Raw genomic sequence first — 18,378 nt, forward strand, 5'->3', positions numbered from 1 at the left:
GGACAGTGATTGTTCTCCCAATTTTAGAGCAACTGACAAACCTCAAATGTTGGGTTTGATTCTGGGGTGTAAACAGTCACCTTGGAGTTCTGTAACTCATAAGACATCATATGTCAGCCCTTCGTGAGTCCAGGTGTAAACTGACAGGACCAATGTGGGTGTGACTGTGGGAAGTAATTTTAATCCTTGATTCTATTCTCAAGGCAGAGTGCTCTTAAAGCCATTCTAAGAAAAGGCAAATCTGGGTGTGTGTGTGGTTTTTTTTTTTTTAAACCTTCTCAGGGAGAAGAAATTGGCTAGCTTTTCAGACACCCCCTTGCATTAGTTTCCTTATCTCCTGCTAATTTGACTGTGACCAGCCAAAACCTTCACTTAGCACAGTGTTTGTCTGAGAATCAGCTGCCTGTCTATGAGGTGGTAACCCGAGAGGCCTCCTGAATCGGAGGTGATAAATCTGGGTTTTCTTTCTTTGAGGAAATATACTCAGAATTATGTCAGTGAAGGCAGATGGGGCACTAGTCCAGGTTCAACCCCAAGATGGGTACTTTTCCATCTTGAAGCTACTAAATCCTTGGCAAGCAAAAGTTCCTGTAGAAAGCTAACAGGTGGCAACAGGCAAATGCTTGGCCTGGACTCTAAGGGGGTTCCTCAAAGGACAGACTAGGAAAATCACTGACGTAAACTAGAGAATTACAGAATTTCCAATGCTGAAAGAACCTGAGATCATGGTCACCATTCCCACATCTCATTTACCAGCAGACACTGAGACTCAGAGAAGTTTGGGGGCTTATTGGTATCATAGCCAGGACCAGACCCTGGGCTCCTGACCCCACAGTGGTCCCCCTGCATGCTGAATGGACCTCTGAGGATACCCCAGATCCCCTTCCCCTGTGCTAAAAGCGACCTTGCTGTCTGCCTGAAGTCCTGTTCTGCCATCAACACAAATGTGACTCTCCCCCTTTCGCAGCATTTCACCAACCAGAGGGAGGAATTCGAGGGCACGAGGGAGAGCATCCTGGTGTGGCTCACGGAGATGGACCTGCAGCTGACCAACGTGGAGCACTTCTCAGAGAGCGATGCTGACGACAAGATGCGCCAGCTGAATGTAAGACCTGCTTCCCTGGCTCCTCCCCACAGACTGCACCCTGGCAGAGGAGAGCTGGCCAAGTACAAACTCCACCTGACACCCTGAGAGCAGATTCCAGCGTTGTCAGAGCAGCCAGACCGCACCCACGTGTCCTGCCAGGTTATCACGAGCAAGGATACTGTTCCTTACAGTCCAGGGGTCGTTGGAACAAGGTCCTTCATTCTCTTTGTCATTTATAATCGGCCAAGGGGAGAACACTTTTGAGGTTCCAAAGAGAACTTCATTCATAAGATGCTGTTTCTCCAGCACTCAAGTCTGAGTGCGACCTGTGGGCTGTAGCAGGAGGAAACTCTCCCTCAAGAGTGTGGGAGGGACTGGGAGATGGGATTGACATACACATACTGTTGATACTATGTATCAAATAGATAACTAATGAGATCCTACCGTCTAGCATGGGGAACTCGACTCAGTGCCCTGTGGTGACCTAAACGGGAAGGAAACCCGAAAAAGGGGACAAGTGTGTATGCATAACTAGTTCACTTTGCTGTGCAGTGGAAACTAACACAACATTGTAAAGCAACTATACTCCAATAAAAATATAAATAAATAAGTTAATAAAAAAGAAACAGTAGGACCAGGAACATATACTTCTCACACCCAAAAGCAGTAAATGTCCATTTGTGCCAGACCTTTAGAATAATTTTAATTGGAAAAATCAGTACCCAAAAGGTGGGGGAGGAAAGAAATGTGTGTGATCATTTTAAATCCTTAACTCATTATAGTCACTTAGTTCAAAATTGGTGGAGCTAGAGTTTGAAATCCTTTCTTCTTCATCCTCTAAATAGGGTTTCCAGCAGGAAATTACGTTAAATACCAACAAGATTGATCAGCTCATCGTTTTTGGGGAGCAGCTCATTCAGAAGAGCGAGCCCCTGGACGCCGTGCTGATTGAAGACGAGCTGGAGGAGCTGCACCGCTACTGCCAGGAAGTGTTTGGCAGGGTCTCCCGATTCCACCGGAGGCTCACGTCTCATGCGCCGGTAAGGGGACCCCCCCTCCACACGGGGCTGCTGGGCCACCCAAAGTTGGTATTTGACTCCACTTTTTTTAGTACTTATTCATTTGGCTGCACTGGTCTTAGATGGGCACACAGGCTGTTTAGTTGCAGCATGTGAACTCTTAGTTGCAGCATGTGGGACCTAGTTTCCTGACCCCAGGGATCGGAGCCCTGGGCCCCCTGCAGTGAGAGCATGGAGTCTTAGCCACTGGACCGCCATGGAAGTTCCTCGACTCCACTTTTAAAGACTGGGAAACTTACCATGTTATGGTTAACAATAGTTTGTCTTATGTTTTTTAAAAAAGAAACTGTGTTTTTGTTTTGTTTTATTGAAGTGTAGTTGCTGTACAGTATTATATGTGACAGGTGTATGGTATAGTGATCCACAGTGTTTAAAAGTTATACACCCTTTATAGTTATTGTAAAATATTGGCTGTATTCCCGTGTTGTACAGTGTATCCTTGTAGCTTGTTTTTACCTAATGGTTTGTACCTCTTCCCCCTACCCCGATGTTGCCTATCTGCACTACCCTCTCCTCACTAGTAACCTCAGTACTCTGTCTGCAAGTCTGCTTTAAGAAGCTGAGTTGAAAAATGTTCTTTCCATTCTTACTAATATAGAGCCATACTTACTGAGGAGCTGCTATTGCCCAGTGGAAAGGTTGGCCCTCCTGCAAGTTCTTGCTCCTCTTACCTGTTTCCCATGGGTTCCTCAGCGCAGGGCTTCTCTGGCCTGTGTCAGTACCCCCAGAATATGATAACTGTTCTGGTTTTGCTTCTGGCAGTAACTTGGTGATGTATTGGCCTTTTCCTGTATCTTAATATTTGTGCCTTTCTAGTGCTTTATTCGGAGAAGGCAATGGCAACCCATTCCAGTACTGTTGCCTGGAAAATCCTGTGGACGGAGGAGCCTGGTGGGCTGCAGTCCATGGGGTCGCTAGGAGTCGGACACGACTGAACGACTTCACTTTCACTTTTCACTTTCATGCATTGGAGAAGGAAATGGCAGGCCACTCCAGTGTTCTTGCCTGGAGAATCCCAGGGACGGTGGAGCCTGGTGGGCTGCCGTCTATGGGGTCGCACAGAGTCGGCCATGACTGAAGCGACTCACCTTTGAAGCACCAAAAGCACCAGCTTTCCTAAAAAGTTGTGATGTTTCCCTGGAGAGAGGCCCCTTTGGGACGTTCAAGTGGAGTCAAGGCCATTATTTACAGTTCACTGCCTCTGCCAGAGGTTTCACTGGTGACCACTGGCCAACACGATTGGCTACCTTTTTGTCTCCAACTGGCCAACTTGAAACATAACTTCTTTAAAAATTATCCTCAATTCCTTCATTTTATAATCATATAGAGTCATTTTCCTTAAAGTAATTGTAACATAGGGGAAAAAAAATTTGTATTTGGAACAGTAAGATTGGGGGATAAGAAGAAAGAGCTTGATCCTTGACGTTGTGAATTTCCTTTTAGAACATGCTAATGGCCTTTAAAATTGTTTTTTAGTTTTCTGATTCTTAGATGAACCTACCATTAGCCATCAATGAAACTTTGTCCTCCATATCCTTATCTTCTATATTAAAGATATTTAACTTAGATGATCAAGTTTCCGGTTTTCCAAGGAAAGAAGGTAGAGTTTTGGAAAATATGGATTCTGGGTCCCACACTCGACACTCAAAATTGGAATAACCACAGACAGGGCCTGGGGACCTAATTCTTTTCAAAGTCTCTTCAGAAACACTGGTGGTGGCCATCCTCAGGAGCTGCTAGTTGGGCAGACTTAGCTGCTAACACTCCTCATCACGGCAACAGGCTATGATTTGGTTAATTCTGAAAACTGGACATTCCCTGTTCTAGGGCTTGGAAGATGAAAAGGAGGCCTCTGAGAACGAGACAGACGTGGAAGACCCCAGAGAGATCCAAGACGACTCTTGGCGTAAAAGGGGAGCAAGTGAGGAGCCCTCATCCCCGCAGTCCCTTTGTCAACTGGTGCCCCCAGCTCTGGGGCCCGAGCGCTCTGGCTGTGAGACCCCGGTCAGCGTGGACTCCATCCCACTGGAGTGGGACCACACAGGCGACGTGGGGGGCTCCTCCTCTCACGAGGAAGACGAGGAGGGCCCGTACTACAGTGCCCTGTCAGGTATGGACCCAGGCGGCTAAGTTCTTGGCACCCGAGCCACACGCCCAGCTCTTGGTAGTCAGTGCGGCGTGTGGCTGACCAGACATCCTGTGGCTTCCTGTGTCTGTCCTGCCCGCCTTTGACCTACCTGAGAGCTGGCTCGTTCCTATTGCTGATGGAATGAAAGGGAAAAATAAAATCCACGCTGGGCTGTGAAGGCTGATGATGGCTCTGGATGTAGGAGGCTCATCAGTGGGCTTCTCAGTTGAGTTCTGCAGAGTTATCAGGGATTGTCTCTATCCTTTCTCTGCGGCTCCTCTCCCCCACCACTACTTTGGATGGTCAGGAGTTGGCTGAAAAAAAAAGAATCCTGTTTTTTAAAATCTTTTTTTAATAAAACAGATGAAGGATAGTAACTTTTCTCCTCCCAGGTGACAATGCTTCTACTGTTTTAATACTTGGACGTTCATCTACAGTGCCTGCAGTGAGGAAAATGACATTGTTCTTTTTCAGATATAGAAATCCTTGAAAATCCTGAGGCATATCTTAAAATGACCACAAAAACTTTGAAAGCGTCTTCTGGTAGGCCCCTGCCCGTGCATGTGTCTCAACATGGCAGCGTCCTGTGGCACGCACTGCATCCTAAACCTCGCTCCCGTGTCCTGTCTGCCCTCTGCCTTCTGTGGACACCATGCGCCTTGCTCCTGGCGTCATGGTGTATTCCCACTGCTGTACTCACACGTAGCTTCACGCTCCATGCGAAACCCTCCAGACCAGAGCAGTCTCCACGCCATTCTCCTCCCCCTCAGGCCTGTGCGGAAGGGAGTTCTTCACAGCGCCTTTTGAAATTTTTCTCTCCATCTAACTCAAGTCCTTTGGCACGGGCCAAGCTTTCTTCAGGGTGGCTTGGTTTGGAACTACTACCTTGCTTACGGTGATTTCCTGGGAAGAGGGTGGAGAGTGGGGGGTGAGGGTACCGCTGCTTTTGCCACAGGAGAAGACACCTTCGTCTCCCTGACTTTCAGCTCTGCTCTTCCTTCCCTGCCCCACCCCCACCTGCAGTGGTTGGCTAGAGCCACGAGCGCCCCTGGGGTCCTTGAATTTACCTTGATGTTCATTCTTCCTCACACTCCTGAGAGATCTTCAGTTCTCTTGGCCCCCAGACCCAGCTTTGCTGTCAGCACCCCTGCCACTAGGGCCCCCGACTCCCAAAGGCCATTCAATTCATCTCACAGCAGATCATGTTTGTTGTGCTCCATCGTGAACCCACCTAGTGAAGGCCCAGTGTCGCTCAGTTGCATGAGTCTCATTTCATCCCCTTCTGGGACATACTGACGTTTTGCAAACATGCATGCTTTGCAAGGAAAGCTGCAGAACTCATATTATACTATAACCTGATGCCATGTTACCCATGACCTTTTTTGTGTAACTAAATATGAATCCTTTGGTTGGAGAGAATGGACCGTCACTTGCCATTTTTTTGTTTCAGGCAAATCCATTTCTGAAGGCCCCTCGTGGCATGTTCCTGACAGCCCTTCCTGTCCCAAGCGTCGCTACAAACAAATGGGAGGTGACAGGAATGTTCAACCCTCTGATTCCAGCACCCCTTATAAACCAGCCTATGTAAGTCTGACCCCACTGAGAGTATAACCCATGTCCATGAGTTACAGTTAAAACTTTTAAAGAGAGAGAGATTTTGGTGTATACTGCGTGTGCTCACCTGCCAGGCATATTTGGGGTTGGTTTTCCCATGGTGACATACTTCATGAGGACTCTGGCATAACTGACTGGACTTAGAGATGGGTGTCTGACCAAACACCATCTTTGAGTGCTGACATACGATGACCGTGGTTATTACTGTTGAGTCAGTCATCTGACTGACTCAGAGTCAGTGCCAACAGCAGAGAAGCAAAGTGGTAGCCTTCCTGAGCTCCCAAACCTTTGATATATTCACCTTGACTATGGTAGGTCAGCTGGTAAAGAATCCACCTGCAACGCTGGAGACCTGGGTTCAATCCCAGGGTTGGGAAGATCCCCTGGAAGAGGGCACGGCAACCCACTCTAGTATTCTTGCCTTGATAGAGGAACCTGGCGGGCTGCAGTCCATGGGGTCGCAAAGAGTTGAACACGACTGAGTGACTAAGCACAGCACATGCCTTCTAGTCAAAAAGTTGACTTCCTGTTCAGGAAGATGCCAGTGTGCATGGTAGACAGAGGGTGAGCTGGTTGGATGGCGTCATCGACTCAGTGGACATAAGTTTGAGCAAACTCTGGGAGATAGTGAAGGACAGGGAAGCCTGGCGGGCTGCAGTCCATGGGGTCACAAAGAGTCAGACACAACTGAAGGACTGAACAACAAATAGGAGACCTGGGTTTGACTCCCAGCCCTATGAGGAAATTCCTCTAGGGCTGTAAACACTTAAACCTACCTCTGTAAGCCTTCCTTACCTGAAGATAAACCTCCCTTCCATAAAGTCAGAAAATGAAAACAAATATCATGTAATACCACATATATGTGGAATCTAGAAAAATGGTATAGATGATCTTATTTTCAAAGAAAAAATAGAAACACAGACAGAACACACAGATGGACACCAAGGGGGAAACAGGGGATGGGATGAACTGGGAGGTTGAGGTTGACATATACACACTCCATGTATGTGTGTTAGTCGCTCAGTCGTGTCCAACTCTTTGCAGCCCCAGGGACTGTAGCTCACCGGTTTTTCTTTCTGTCCATGGGATTCTCCAGGCAAGAATACTGGAGTGGGTAGCCATTTCCAATCTCCAGGGGATCTTCCCAACCCAGGAATCCAACCCGGGTCTCCTGCATTGCAGGCAGATTCTTTACCATCTGAGCTACCAGGGAGGCCACCATGTATAAAATAGATAAATAATGAGCACCGACTGTATAGCACAAGAAATTCTACTCAGTACTCTGTGGTGATCTAAATGGGAAGGAAATCCAAAAAAGAGGGGATGTATGTATACATATAGCTGATTCACTTTTCTATGTAGCAGAAATTGACTGAACATGGTAAGGATCTATACTCCAATAAAAATTCATTTAAAAACAAAAATCTACCTTACATAATTGTTGCTAGGATTAATGTGTATGAAAATATAAATAAGGTCACCAGCATTATTATCACTACTGTATACGATTTGTTGTTCTTGTTGTTCTGCCGGTGACTGTCCCTTCTTAGTTACATGTTCCTCAGGCAACATAAGTCCTTGCCACGCTCTGGTTATGCAGCTGTCAGGGGCCAGCCAAGCCTAGGATTTAATGTTGGCCCCAGATCATTCTCAGTATTGAGAATTAGTGACCAGCAAGTCGAAATTAAAACGTCTCATACATTTTTAGTGTCATCTCTTAAAGAACCCAAAAGTGATGTGAGCATCACTAGATTCATCCTCAAAGACCCCTCTGCATGTAGGAGTGAATGTTGCTAGACGGTGGAGAGGATTCTACCTAAACATGGTCAGACCCTAGTCCTTTGATAATGGGTTGTCTATACCCAACTCAGAAACTCTTCAGCAAGCAGTTATCATTTTAACTCTGTCCCTTCATGGTGCACAGTAAGACCCGACAGCCCCAGGGAGAGACCCCAGCACCTCACTTTTTGCTTTACATCCAGGGCATGTGGTGTGGCCTTTCTAGGTGACTGTGCTTGTGTTCTTACCTAGCCACTTTCAAAAGCTCAACCTTTTTGAATGTGTCTGCAACCACAAATCTGAGGGGGTTTTGGCTTTTTTTTAAATTTTTTTTCTTCCACACAAATAGACCATATGGACACAGTCCAAAAAACATGACTTTTCTAAAAAATATACATTTAATTTTGGGAAGTCCCGAGGTAACAGCCCAATCAGCTCTGTGATAACAGAAGAGCCAGTATGTGCGCTGAAAGGTAAAGGTTTGTCACGAAGGACCCTACTGGGCAGATTTGTGCGTTGTTTCTAGTTCCTGGTGATGATAATGCAAATCGGTTCTACAGAGTGACTGGGAGGGATAATGAAAATTTTGTAAAAATCTGTGCAAATGTAAAAGTGCTAACACAGTACAGTCTGGTAGGCTCAACAATTGTTTGGTCTTTTTGCACAGTTCAATAGGGGAGCATTAGGAAGTCTCACATTAAATCAGGCCATTCTGTTCCCAACATTGACCTCTCACCTGCTTCCCCCTCCCTGGGCCTTTGATGAGACTTTATTTTTGCCATCAGTTCTGCTCCTTACAAATGCTACCCGTACACTTAAGTGCCCCTGTATTGCCAGCAAGTTACCTATTGAAGGAAAGGGCTCCCATATCTTCATTTCTTACCTGTTAATGAACCAAGACAATCTTCAGACAGCCTTTAAAATTTATAGATGGTAATGTAAAAATTGTCTCATTCTAGGTAAAACTGCTGTTGTCTCCAGGGACTGAAGGTGGCAAGGAAGATCCAGGGGTTCTGACTGGCAGTGCACAGCAGGAAGATGAAGACCTGGCCACCCTCACTGGGCAGCAGCCAGGTACAGTTAGATCAGGCAGTTGATCAGAGGCAGAGACTGTGTCTTGGGTTGGTTAGACATTTAAGTCTCTGCTCAACAGAACTTTAACTAGGAACTGACCAATTACCTGATTCACCAAACTTCTGAACTTGACCTAGAGCTGCCAATGTTATTTTAGATCCAGCTGACTTTTATTTATGAACAAATTCCTAGGCTATTCACTTTACTTTCGCATCTATTCTTTAAATATTGACAAAATGAGCCTCGTATGATGAAGGGCCTGTTTGCACCTGCATGACTTTGCTTGTGTGTAAAGATCAGACATGAAGATGATAATCAAAGAGTGTGTCAGGTGTCTCCTTTTACCATAAAAGTAATGACTCAGCTGACACTAAGTCAAGTTCATAGCATTGACCTGATCATTCATGGACAGGACAGAACATCTTAAATACAGCATGAACTGGAGTTTTGAACATGGGACCACAGTGCATCTTGGCAACATGTTGGGCCTCCTAGCCACTCCACACCTTGTCCCAGGCCCTGTGAGAGTGTGCTGGCACAGGACTTGAATCAGAGCGGGGGAAACGTGCTGTTTCACACTCAAGGGGAACTGCTAACCCCCAAACCCCGGGCCTCCAGCAAGGAGCATCGCCTCCAGGTTTTATCACCGTGACCCTGAATTAGTTGGAAGCAGAGAAATCTGTTTGCATTATTGCTTCTTTTTATTGGTGGCTTTTTTATTCCAGGTGCCTTTGACAGATGGGAACTGATCCAAGCACAAGAACTTCACAATAAGCTCAGAAAAAAACAAAACCTGCAGAAGCTGAACTCTGATATCAGCAACATCACCCCTTGGCTGGAAAAAACTGGAGCAGAGCTGGAGACGTTAAAGCTGGCAGAACCTCCCTCTGATATGCAAGAAATGGAACTCCAAGTGAAGAAGCTGAAGGTGAGTGAGAGTGTGGGGGGGAAGAGGGCTTCAGAATGCACGTGCAAACACTGGCTCTGTGTACAAGCATGTCACATCTGCTAGCTGCATCAGAGGCGGCGTGCACGCAGCGTGTGCTCCGTAGTCTCTCCTGCTTCACTTTTGTAACCAGCAAGGAGACGGGTGAAGTTTGTATTTTAACTCAGAGGAGCATCTCCAAATCCCAGAGCAGAGCAAAGCCAAAGCCCAGATGCCAGAGCATCCCCAGAGCCCAGAGCAGTGCTGGGGAGGTGCAACTCTAATCTGACTGCAGAGGGACCCCTAGACTCTTATGGAGGCACCAGTGGCCGTGGGCAGGCAGCTTAGAAATACCCTTCCAAACTATGTGCAGGCAGCACTGGGGTGGTGTTGAGGGTGGGGAGGAGGGCAGCTTACCCACTGACAAATTCTGTAGCCTGATCTGTAACTCAGCTCAGGAGTTACAGTGGAGTTATCACCCACACAGTCAGCCCTGGCCCTACCAGAACTGGCCCTAGGAGAAGGGTGGTTTGAGCCCTGCACTTTGGGGTTGCTCTGCACATGAGCCTGGTCCCCTAAGAGGACCCAGGATAGGAGTTTTGGGGTATCCAAGCAGTCTTCACGTTTGTACTATTGTTTTACTGTGTGCCTTGATATATCAGGGGTTACCATTCATCCTAAGAAATAACACCTCTGTGATACTTAAGAGGCAAGTGCTAGATAGCTTCATGTGCTTTACTTGGAAGACTTTTTTAATCTGATCTAGAAATGTTATTAAGTCAAATAGAGGTCAGGAGGTCCATTCATGCCTCCGGTATAGCTGGTCCACCAGGAGACAGGCCTCCGCCCTGGGCCTGGTCAGCTGGCCGGCCAAGTTGTGACCTTGTAGGGCAGCTCCCTCACCTGATGCCTCTCAGCCAGTCACAGGCCACGCTGCTCTGGTATCCGGGGCCACAGCTCCGAGGGCTGTCTGGAAGATCTGTTCCCCACAGAGGTTCAAAATGAACCCCACGTCGCTGTTTTCAGAGTGCCTGACCCAGCCTTTTCCCTCTGCGGTAGGAGATACTGAAAGCCTTTGACAGCTATAAGGCCTTGGTGGTCTCCGTCAACGTGAACAGCAAAGAATTTCTGCAGAGCGAGAGCGCCGAGTCCAAAGAACTCCAAGATAGAGTTGGCCAGCTGACCCTGCGCTGGAACACGGCCCTGGGCGCGGTGGAGAGCTGGAGAGAGGGTTTGCGGCAGTCGCTCATGCAGTGCCAGGTACGCCGACTCAGCACCCAGCCAGTGCTCAAGGCCTAGTCCGGGGCACAGCCAGGCCCATGTGGGCGGGAGAAGAGATATTTTTATCATCATCAGGCTGCTCTGGCGCAGCCAAATATGGCTTGTGCTTAAGAAGCATGTGCTTTACTGTTTGTCTCCCAAGAGGCCCACCTGCTGTCTTCTCAGATACCTGATGTTCACCCTGTGTTTCCCACTCTGCCGTCCAGGCCCACCCGTAGTATATGGGTTCCAGCAAGCGTTCCAGTAGGCTAGAAATGTCACACCAGCACTGCACCATTTCTGTCCTTTTGCCAAGAAGGCTGGATAGCAGAGTGATTGAAAGATCTGGCCCTGGAACAAGAGAGCAGCTTAACCCAGCTCTAGCTTTAGTAGCTGTGTGACTGTGGGGAAAAGCACTGAACCTACTAGACCTCAGTCTTCTCATCTGAAAAATGGGGATAATTCCAGTGCCTACCTCCCAGGGTATTTTCTACAACTACATGTGTAACCTTGGCCCAGCACTTGACACACAGTACATGGCGAGCCCAGCTGCAGCCCTGTCCCTGGGCCATGGTCTGTTCAGTTGAGGGTCTCCCTCGCTCACTGAATCAGCACCTTCATTGGGTAATTTGTGTGGGGCGTCCTGACACCCACCTTTCAGCTGGCACCTTGCATTTGGCAGAGTTCAGCATGCCTCCTGGGACGTGCCAAGTGCTTTCCTGTCCTGCTATCCCTCCTGTGGGGGGGCCCTGGCCTCTAGTTTAAATCTGGCCCTTTTAGTCACTGAATAAAACCCAGAAGAGCAGGTGATGTTGATGGATTATCAATAGCAAGCTGCTTCCCGGCACACCTGCCTTCACAGTCAGAAAGGGCAGTGCTCTGATGTCTGTTTTTTTTAAGGACTTTCACCAGCTGAGTCAAAGTCTGCTGCTGTGGTTAGCGAGTGCTGAGAGCCGGCGGCAGAAAGCTCATGTCACTGACCCGGAGGCAGACCCCCAGGTTCTCCTGGCATGTCAGGAAGAGCTCATGGTAAGTTTCCTCCTATGGGACCCTGCGCTACCACTGGCCTATGCAGGACCTCAGTACCGAGTGGCCTCACCTGGCAATTCTGGAAACAATGTCCACTGGTGTTCTGCCCTCATGTTCCAGGTTGGCATCCCTCTGCTGTTCCGAAGTGGGATGAGTGCAAGGATGAAGAACCACGGTCCAGAGTAGGAAGTCTAAACCACTCAAGAACTGGGGCTATAGGCATTTAGCTATATCCTGAGGCCATTTGAAGTCTTTTTCCCTTGTGAACAGAGCTCATTTGGGAAGAAATATGGTGTTCGGTTGCCTTGCAGCCCTGATGAGCTATATGAATTTTCTATATCCACATACACAGTCTTTCTCCGGGGGGGGGGAGGTAGTTGTGTTTGTGTATATTTCACCAACAAGTGAAGATGAGACCCATATATTCTCACTTGCACTCAGGGTGACATTTTTATCCATGTATTTGTATGTGGTTTAATATTTTAAATTTAATCGCAATGCTGGTCATTGTTTAAAAAATATTTTTTGTATTAAAATCTTTGTAAAGCCTCAGTCTCCAGAGCAGTAAACTTTTAATTACTTTAAGTAAACAGATATTGTCTAGCGGCTACCACTTTAGGCATCAAGCAAGACAATACAAGCAGATTCACTCAATTCCTCTCTAACCTAGTATGCATAAGCTGCGCTATCTCAATTTATCCACTTTAGATTTTCTCTCGACTTCCTGCCATTACTGGATGAGGGCCTAGTCTTCCCAAACCACCCTCTCACTCATTTCCTCTAATTTCTCCAGCATCACCTCTCCAGAATGACAAAGAGTTTGAAAAAATAGGGATGGAGTGTGACCAACTTGCTGTCTAGATGATGCCAGGCTTGGGGACCAGCAAAGAGAAGGGGGTGGTTCTGGATGAGCACCAGCCACCATCCATCCCGGAACTTTCCCAGCACTGAGAAAGCTTCTTCTGGCCACACTTACTTCCCTTTTGATAAGCAACTGTTTTACACACTTTTTTTTTATTTCTAGCAACTGGAAAAGGAACTAGTAGAACGTCAACCTCAAGTAAACTCCTTACAAGAGATTTCCAGCACCCTGCTTATCAAGGGGCATGGAGAAGACTACATTGAAGCTGAAGAGAAGGTCCATGTAATTGAGAATAAACTCAAACAGTTACTTGAGCAAGTGTCCCAAGACTTAGTGTCCTTGCAGCAAAGCCAGGTGAGTCCCCTTGTAGCTCTTAAATATAAAATTGTCCTGTTAGATGCAAATGGAAAAGCTATGTTATGGCCCTGCCCCTCTCTGCAGTGTGGCCTGAACAAGTTATCAAAGCTCTTTAAAGTCGTTTTGTCATCTATGAGCAGAAGGTGACAGCAGTAACCATCAGTGTGGCTGGGGGCGTGTGGCAAACAAGCCAAGTCCCTCCGTCATTTCTGCCTTCATGCCCTCACTTTTCTCACGTGACAGTTCCTGGTCCTCTCACTGTCCTGGTCACTCTCTTCTGACCACTCTGATTTGCCTACCGTCTTCTCTAAACTGTGATTCAGCTCAGAACAAGTGACTCACCAGATGTAGGGCAGCCCCTCCCCTCCATCCCAGAGTACACACCTCTCCTCCCGTGCAGCCCAGATTACGTGGCCACACTATTACATCACGTGTCCAGCTGTCTGTCCCTGCTCATGTGGGCTGCATGTGACTGGCCTCACCTTGTTTACAGTCCCTCTAGCCTGAGGAAGGCCATTTTAGAAGCAGGGAGTGAGCGCACTAGAAGAGCCCCTCCTTCTAGAAAGATCAGAGTGGGGGAGGGGTAACCGGTACAGTGAAGAAACTGCAGGAAGCAGGTTATGTGCTCTTGAGACTTTTCAGAGCCTTCCGTTTCCCTGGACTCTTGTTGGATTTCAGAACCCAGACTCCCCTCTGCCCAGCGTGGATGAGGTAGACCACAGAGAGCCTCTAGCAGCGTCTGCGCCAGCTCCCCAAGCCCAGGTGAGAGCCCCTTCCCGCCGGGGGAACCACACTAGGTACTGTTGAAAGTTACTGAGATGACAGGGACTGGGACCTCCAAGCCCCCTTCCAGGATTTCACGATAGTGCAGATTTCTCCTTCAGTCTGATCAGTGGAGTGGCTTACTCCAAAGATTTTAAAGACCTGACTGAAAGGCTGTCCTGTGCTCAGAACTCTTCCCTGGGATTGTGGAAGTTGGGAGCCCTCCGGGCACTGCTGAAGGGGCTTCTTGATCTCTCCATCAGCAACAGCTCAACAGGCAGGAAAAGTGATACTCTTGCTAGTTTAACCCAGTATTTTCTTACCTCAGAGTGTAATCTCGAACGTATCACTCTAATCTCAAAAGCTTGGCAGGAAGACAACCTAAGAAACATGTATAACTTAAGAAGAAAGAACGTTTTATCATTCACAGAGCTAAATTATCTTCATTTTGCTAACTGGATTATTTTTGTATAGCAGTTTGAAGCACAGAAAACTACAAAAGAGAAGAACAAGACGGCCAGCAGGTAACAGCGTCACAGTAACAGCAGTGGGTTCCTGCCCTAAACTCTCCCCCAGCGGGCTTGCCAATGCCTCTCTCAAGGTCTTTGTAAAAACTGCTTTTCTACCATTTAGAAGGGGTAGAGCTAGGCTTCTCTTCCGTGCCGGGTCCTAGTTTCAGAACTCGGAATCCTTTAGTTGCAGCATGCTGGTTCTAGTTCCCTGACCAGGGATCAAACCCAGGCCCCCTGCATTGGGAACACGGAGCCAGCCCTGGACCAGCAGGAAGTCCCTGCTGGCCCCATTCTAACCTCAGTCCTCATGTTGGTCTTTACACAAGCAGGGGCTCAGGTGACGGGAGGTCTCCGGAAACTCCCAGTCAGCTCTCACCTCTCACTTCCTCTGTTGCCAGGGTGCCCGGTCCTGCTGCCCCCGAGAGCTCCAAGCCCCAGCGCTCCTTCCTTTCTCGGGTGATCAGGGCGGCACTGCCCCTCCAGCTGCTGCTGCTGCTGCTGCTGTTCCTGGCCTGCCTGCTGCCCTCCTCCGAGGAGGACTACAGCTGCACTCAGGCTAACAACTTTGCCAGGTCCTTCTACCCCATGCTGCGCTACACCAACGGGCCACCCCCGACATAGAGGCTCGGCCTGGCCCGCAGCGCCACGCCACCAGCCTGTTGGCTTGGTGTCCAACCCGTGAGTGACTCTGAGCGTTGGTCCAAGGGCCACCAGCTGCGGACACCTCCCTCTGGGCTTGACTTGGGCGAGCTCTCTCAGGACCCTGGGCAGCAGTCACTCTGGGCAGTTTGGCAAAGCTCAGTTGATTGGATTCGGGATCTTTGGAAACAGCAGTTTCCTGAAGAGCCAAGCACTTTGTGAATTCTGATTTGTCAAACCACATTATTAAAACATAGTGAATATGGTCAGTGAACAGTAGTGTTCATCATATAGTATATATGTTACAGAAACAAGCAGATTCCACCTTGGAAATGGTTCAGAAACTCACACACCCTTGGCTGATTGATTGAAACAATCATATTTAAGATGTTTGTTTAGAATTAATTTTACTTCAATCAGCAGCAATCTTGAGCTACAGGTTATAAAACCAAAATGCCTGTTCAGTACTTAGGTCTGCTCTTTATACTGCTTTAAATTTTTAAAGAAATTATATTGCATGGATGTGGTTATTTGTGCATATTTTTTAACAATGCAGAATCTGTATGAATAATGTAAACTTTGATTTTTTTTAAAACAGATTTTAGCTTGAGCTTTTTTGACTAATGTACAGTAAATGCCAAACCACGGACTTGATAGGGACATTTTTGTAAGTTAATTTTATAAGACTTTTTCACACTTAAAGTCATGCTTCAGGTTTTAATTGTTTGACCATGGGGGATTGATGCAGAAACTTGAAGCTGTTTGTGGTATGTACAACTCAGATGTTTCTCATTAAAACAAAACAAAAAAGCCATACCTTTGTCCTACTGGATTATATTTACAAAGCCATTAAATGTCATGCATAATCCTCCATAGAGCAAAAATTATTTTAAAAATATTTGAGGGGCTTTATGGGTTTTACTAATTTTGAGCTAAGATTTATATTCTACTGTTTTGTAGGGGTCATGAGGGCAGCACAAGGTGGATGTGAAAGGATCATTTCACTCAGATTTTTTATCCCCAGTTCCCTCCAGAGCCAACTAACACATAGTGTTTAATGAATGTTAACAGACAGCCATCTGCCTTTCCTACAATTCCAGCACCACTATTTATTTCCCACCCAAACGAAGAGTGTAATGATAAGTTACTGATCCAAATAGAACAGAATAGAGAGCCCAGAAATAAACCCACACACTTACGATCAATTGATCTTCCACCAAGGAGGCAACAATATACAGTGGGAGAAAGACAGTTTCTTCAGCAAGTGGTGCTGGGAAAGTTGGACATCTGCATGTAAATCGGTGGAATTAGAACACACCATGCACAAAAATAAACTCAAGATGGCTTAAAGACTTAAGACATGATACCACAAAACTCCTAGAAGAGATCATAGGTAAAACATTCTCTGACATAAAGGGCACCAGTGTTTTCTTAGGTCAGTCTCCCAAGGCAATAGAAATAAAAATAAATGGAATCTAATCAAACTTAACCAGCTTTGGCATAGCAAAGGAAGTCATTTGGCAAGAAGACAACCTACAGAATGAGAGAAAGTATTTGCAAACGATGCAACCAACAAGGGCTTCATTTCCAAAATATACAAACAGCTCGTACAAGTCAACAACAACAAATAAACCCAATTCAAAAATGGACAGAAGACCTAGACAATTTTTCAAAGAAGAAATACAGGTGACCAATAGGCATGGGGAAAGATGCTCAACATTACTAGAGAAAAGCAAATCAAAATTACAGTGAGGTACCACCTCACACAGACAGCCATCATCAAAAAGTCTACTGTGCACCCCTACGTTCACTGCAGCACCATTCACAATAGCCAGCAACATGGAAGCAACCTGTGTCCATCAACAGAGGAATGGGTAAAGAAGATGTGGTTTATGTGTACATACACACACACACATATATACACAGTGGAATATTGCTCAGCCATAAAAAAGAACTAATGCCTTCTGCAGCAACATGGATGGACCTAGAGATTCTCATACTGAGTGAAGTCAGTCAGAGAAAGACAAATATGATATGGCTTATATGTGGAATCTAAAAAAGCTACAAATGAACTTATCTACAAAAACAAAATAGTTATAGATTAGAAAATAAGCTTATGGTTACTGAGGGGTAAGGGTGGAAAATGGATAAATTGGAAGATTAGTATTGACACATACACACTGTTATATATAAAACAGATAATAAGGACCTACTGTATTAGCACAGGGAACTCTGTAATGACCTATATGAGGAAAGAATCTAAAAGAGAGTGGATATATGTATAACAGATTCACTTTGTTAAACACCTAAAACTAACAACATTGTAAATCAATTATGCCTCAGTAAAATAATCAACAAATAACAAATGCTGGAGAGGCTGTGGAAAAAAGGGAACCTCCTACACTGTTGGTGAGGATGTAAATTGGTGTAACCACTGTGGAAAATAGTATGAAGGCTCCTTAGGAAGGCTAAAAATAGAGTTGTCAGCCACCTGAGCATATATCCAGACAACTATAATTCATAAAGATAAATGCACCGTTGTGTTCACAGGAGCCCTATTCACAGTAGCCAAAACATCGAAACAACCTAAACGTCCATCAACAGATGCATGGATAAAGATGATGTGTTATATATATGCAATATCACTCAGCTGTGAAAAAGAACAAAATAACACCAGCTGTAAAACATGAATACAACTAGAGATTATCATGCTAAGTCAGAAAGAGAAAGACAATATGGTATCCCTGATATGTGGAATTTAAACTGTGACACGAATGAACCTACCTATTAAACAGAAACAGAACCACAGACACAGAACAGATGGTGGCTGCCAAAGGTGAGAGGGTTGGGGCAAGGATGGAGTGAAAGGTTGGGGTTAGCAGACGTAAGCTTTCATGTAGAGAATGGATAAACAAGGTCCTACTGTATAGCACAGAGAACTATATTCAGTATTCTATGATAAACCATAATGGAAAAGAATATTTAAAAAAAAAAAGTTACTGATCCAGTTGCTTGGTTAGCTGGTCCTAACCTGCATCTCTTGACACTCGGGAGACACATGGACCTGAAGCAATCCCAATACTGCTCTCGTCTCTGCAAAGCGCAGACCTCAGGGGTGCCAGGGCAGCTTGTCAGTAGATGAAGCACAGACTTCAGCGCTGGTGGCCCTGCTGTGGCTCAGACACTCCAGGACGTGCGCACTTCACCAGCAGCTTTGCGTAAAGGGACCAGCTGAAGGGAATCTGTCTTCGTTTTACCACGCAACCTCCAA

At 46.4% G+C, this 18,378-nt stretch overlaps 1 protein-coding gene across 7 annotated transcripts in view; it reads left to right on the forward strand.

The window, feature by feature from the left end:
• Positions 1-15,978, forward strand: part of SYNE2 (spectrin repeat containing nuclear envelope protein 2) — a 317,663-nt gene extending 301,685 nt beyond the window's left edge. For 3 of the 7 annotated variants that reach the window (XM_065941346.1, XM_065941347.1, XM_065941348.1), the window contains exons 104-116: positions 968-1,105; positions 1,933-2,127; positions 3,994-4,276; positions 4,769-4,837; positions 5,745-5,878; positions 8,647-8,761; positions 9,487-9,689; positions 10,746-10,946; positions 11,847-11,975; positions 13,000-13,191; positions 13,873-13,956; positions 14,431-14,480; positions 14,867-15,978. In XM_065941346.1, coding sequence (XP_065797418.1) covers positions 968-1,105; positions 1,933-2,127; positions 3,994-4,276; positions 4,769-4,837; positions 5,745-5,878; positions 8,647-8,761; positions 9,487-9,689; positions 10,746-10,946; positions 11,847-11,975; positions 13,000-13,191; positions 13,873-13,956; positions 14,431-14,480; positions 14,867-15,089 — 2,016 coding nt within the window. In that variant the 3' untranslated portion in view covers positions 15,090-15,978. The remainder of the gene's footprint in view (positions 1-967; positions 1,106-1,932; positions 2,128-3,993; positions 4,277-4,768; positions 4,838-5,744; positions 5,879-8,646; positions 8,762-9,486; positions 9,690-10,745; positions 10,947-11,846; positions 11,976-12,999; positions 13,192-13,872; positions 13,957-14,430; positions 14,481-14,866) is intronic. The other 4 variants (XM_065941349.1, XM_065941350.1, XM_065941351.1 and 1 more) reach the window with 2 other exon arrangements.
• Positions 15,979-18,378: the final 2,400 nt, after the last annotated feature.

Source organism: Muntiacus reevesi, chromosome 7, assembly GCF_963930625.1.
Source record: "Muntiacus reevesi chromosome 7, mMunRee1.1, whole genome shotgun sequence".
NCBI classification, from domain to species: Eukaryota; Metazoa; Chordata; class Mammalia; order Artiodactyla; family Cervidae; genus Muntiacus; species Muntiacus reevesi.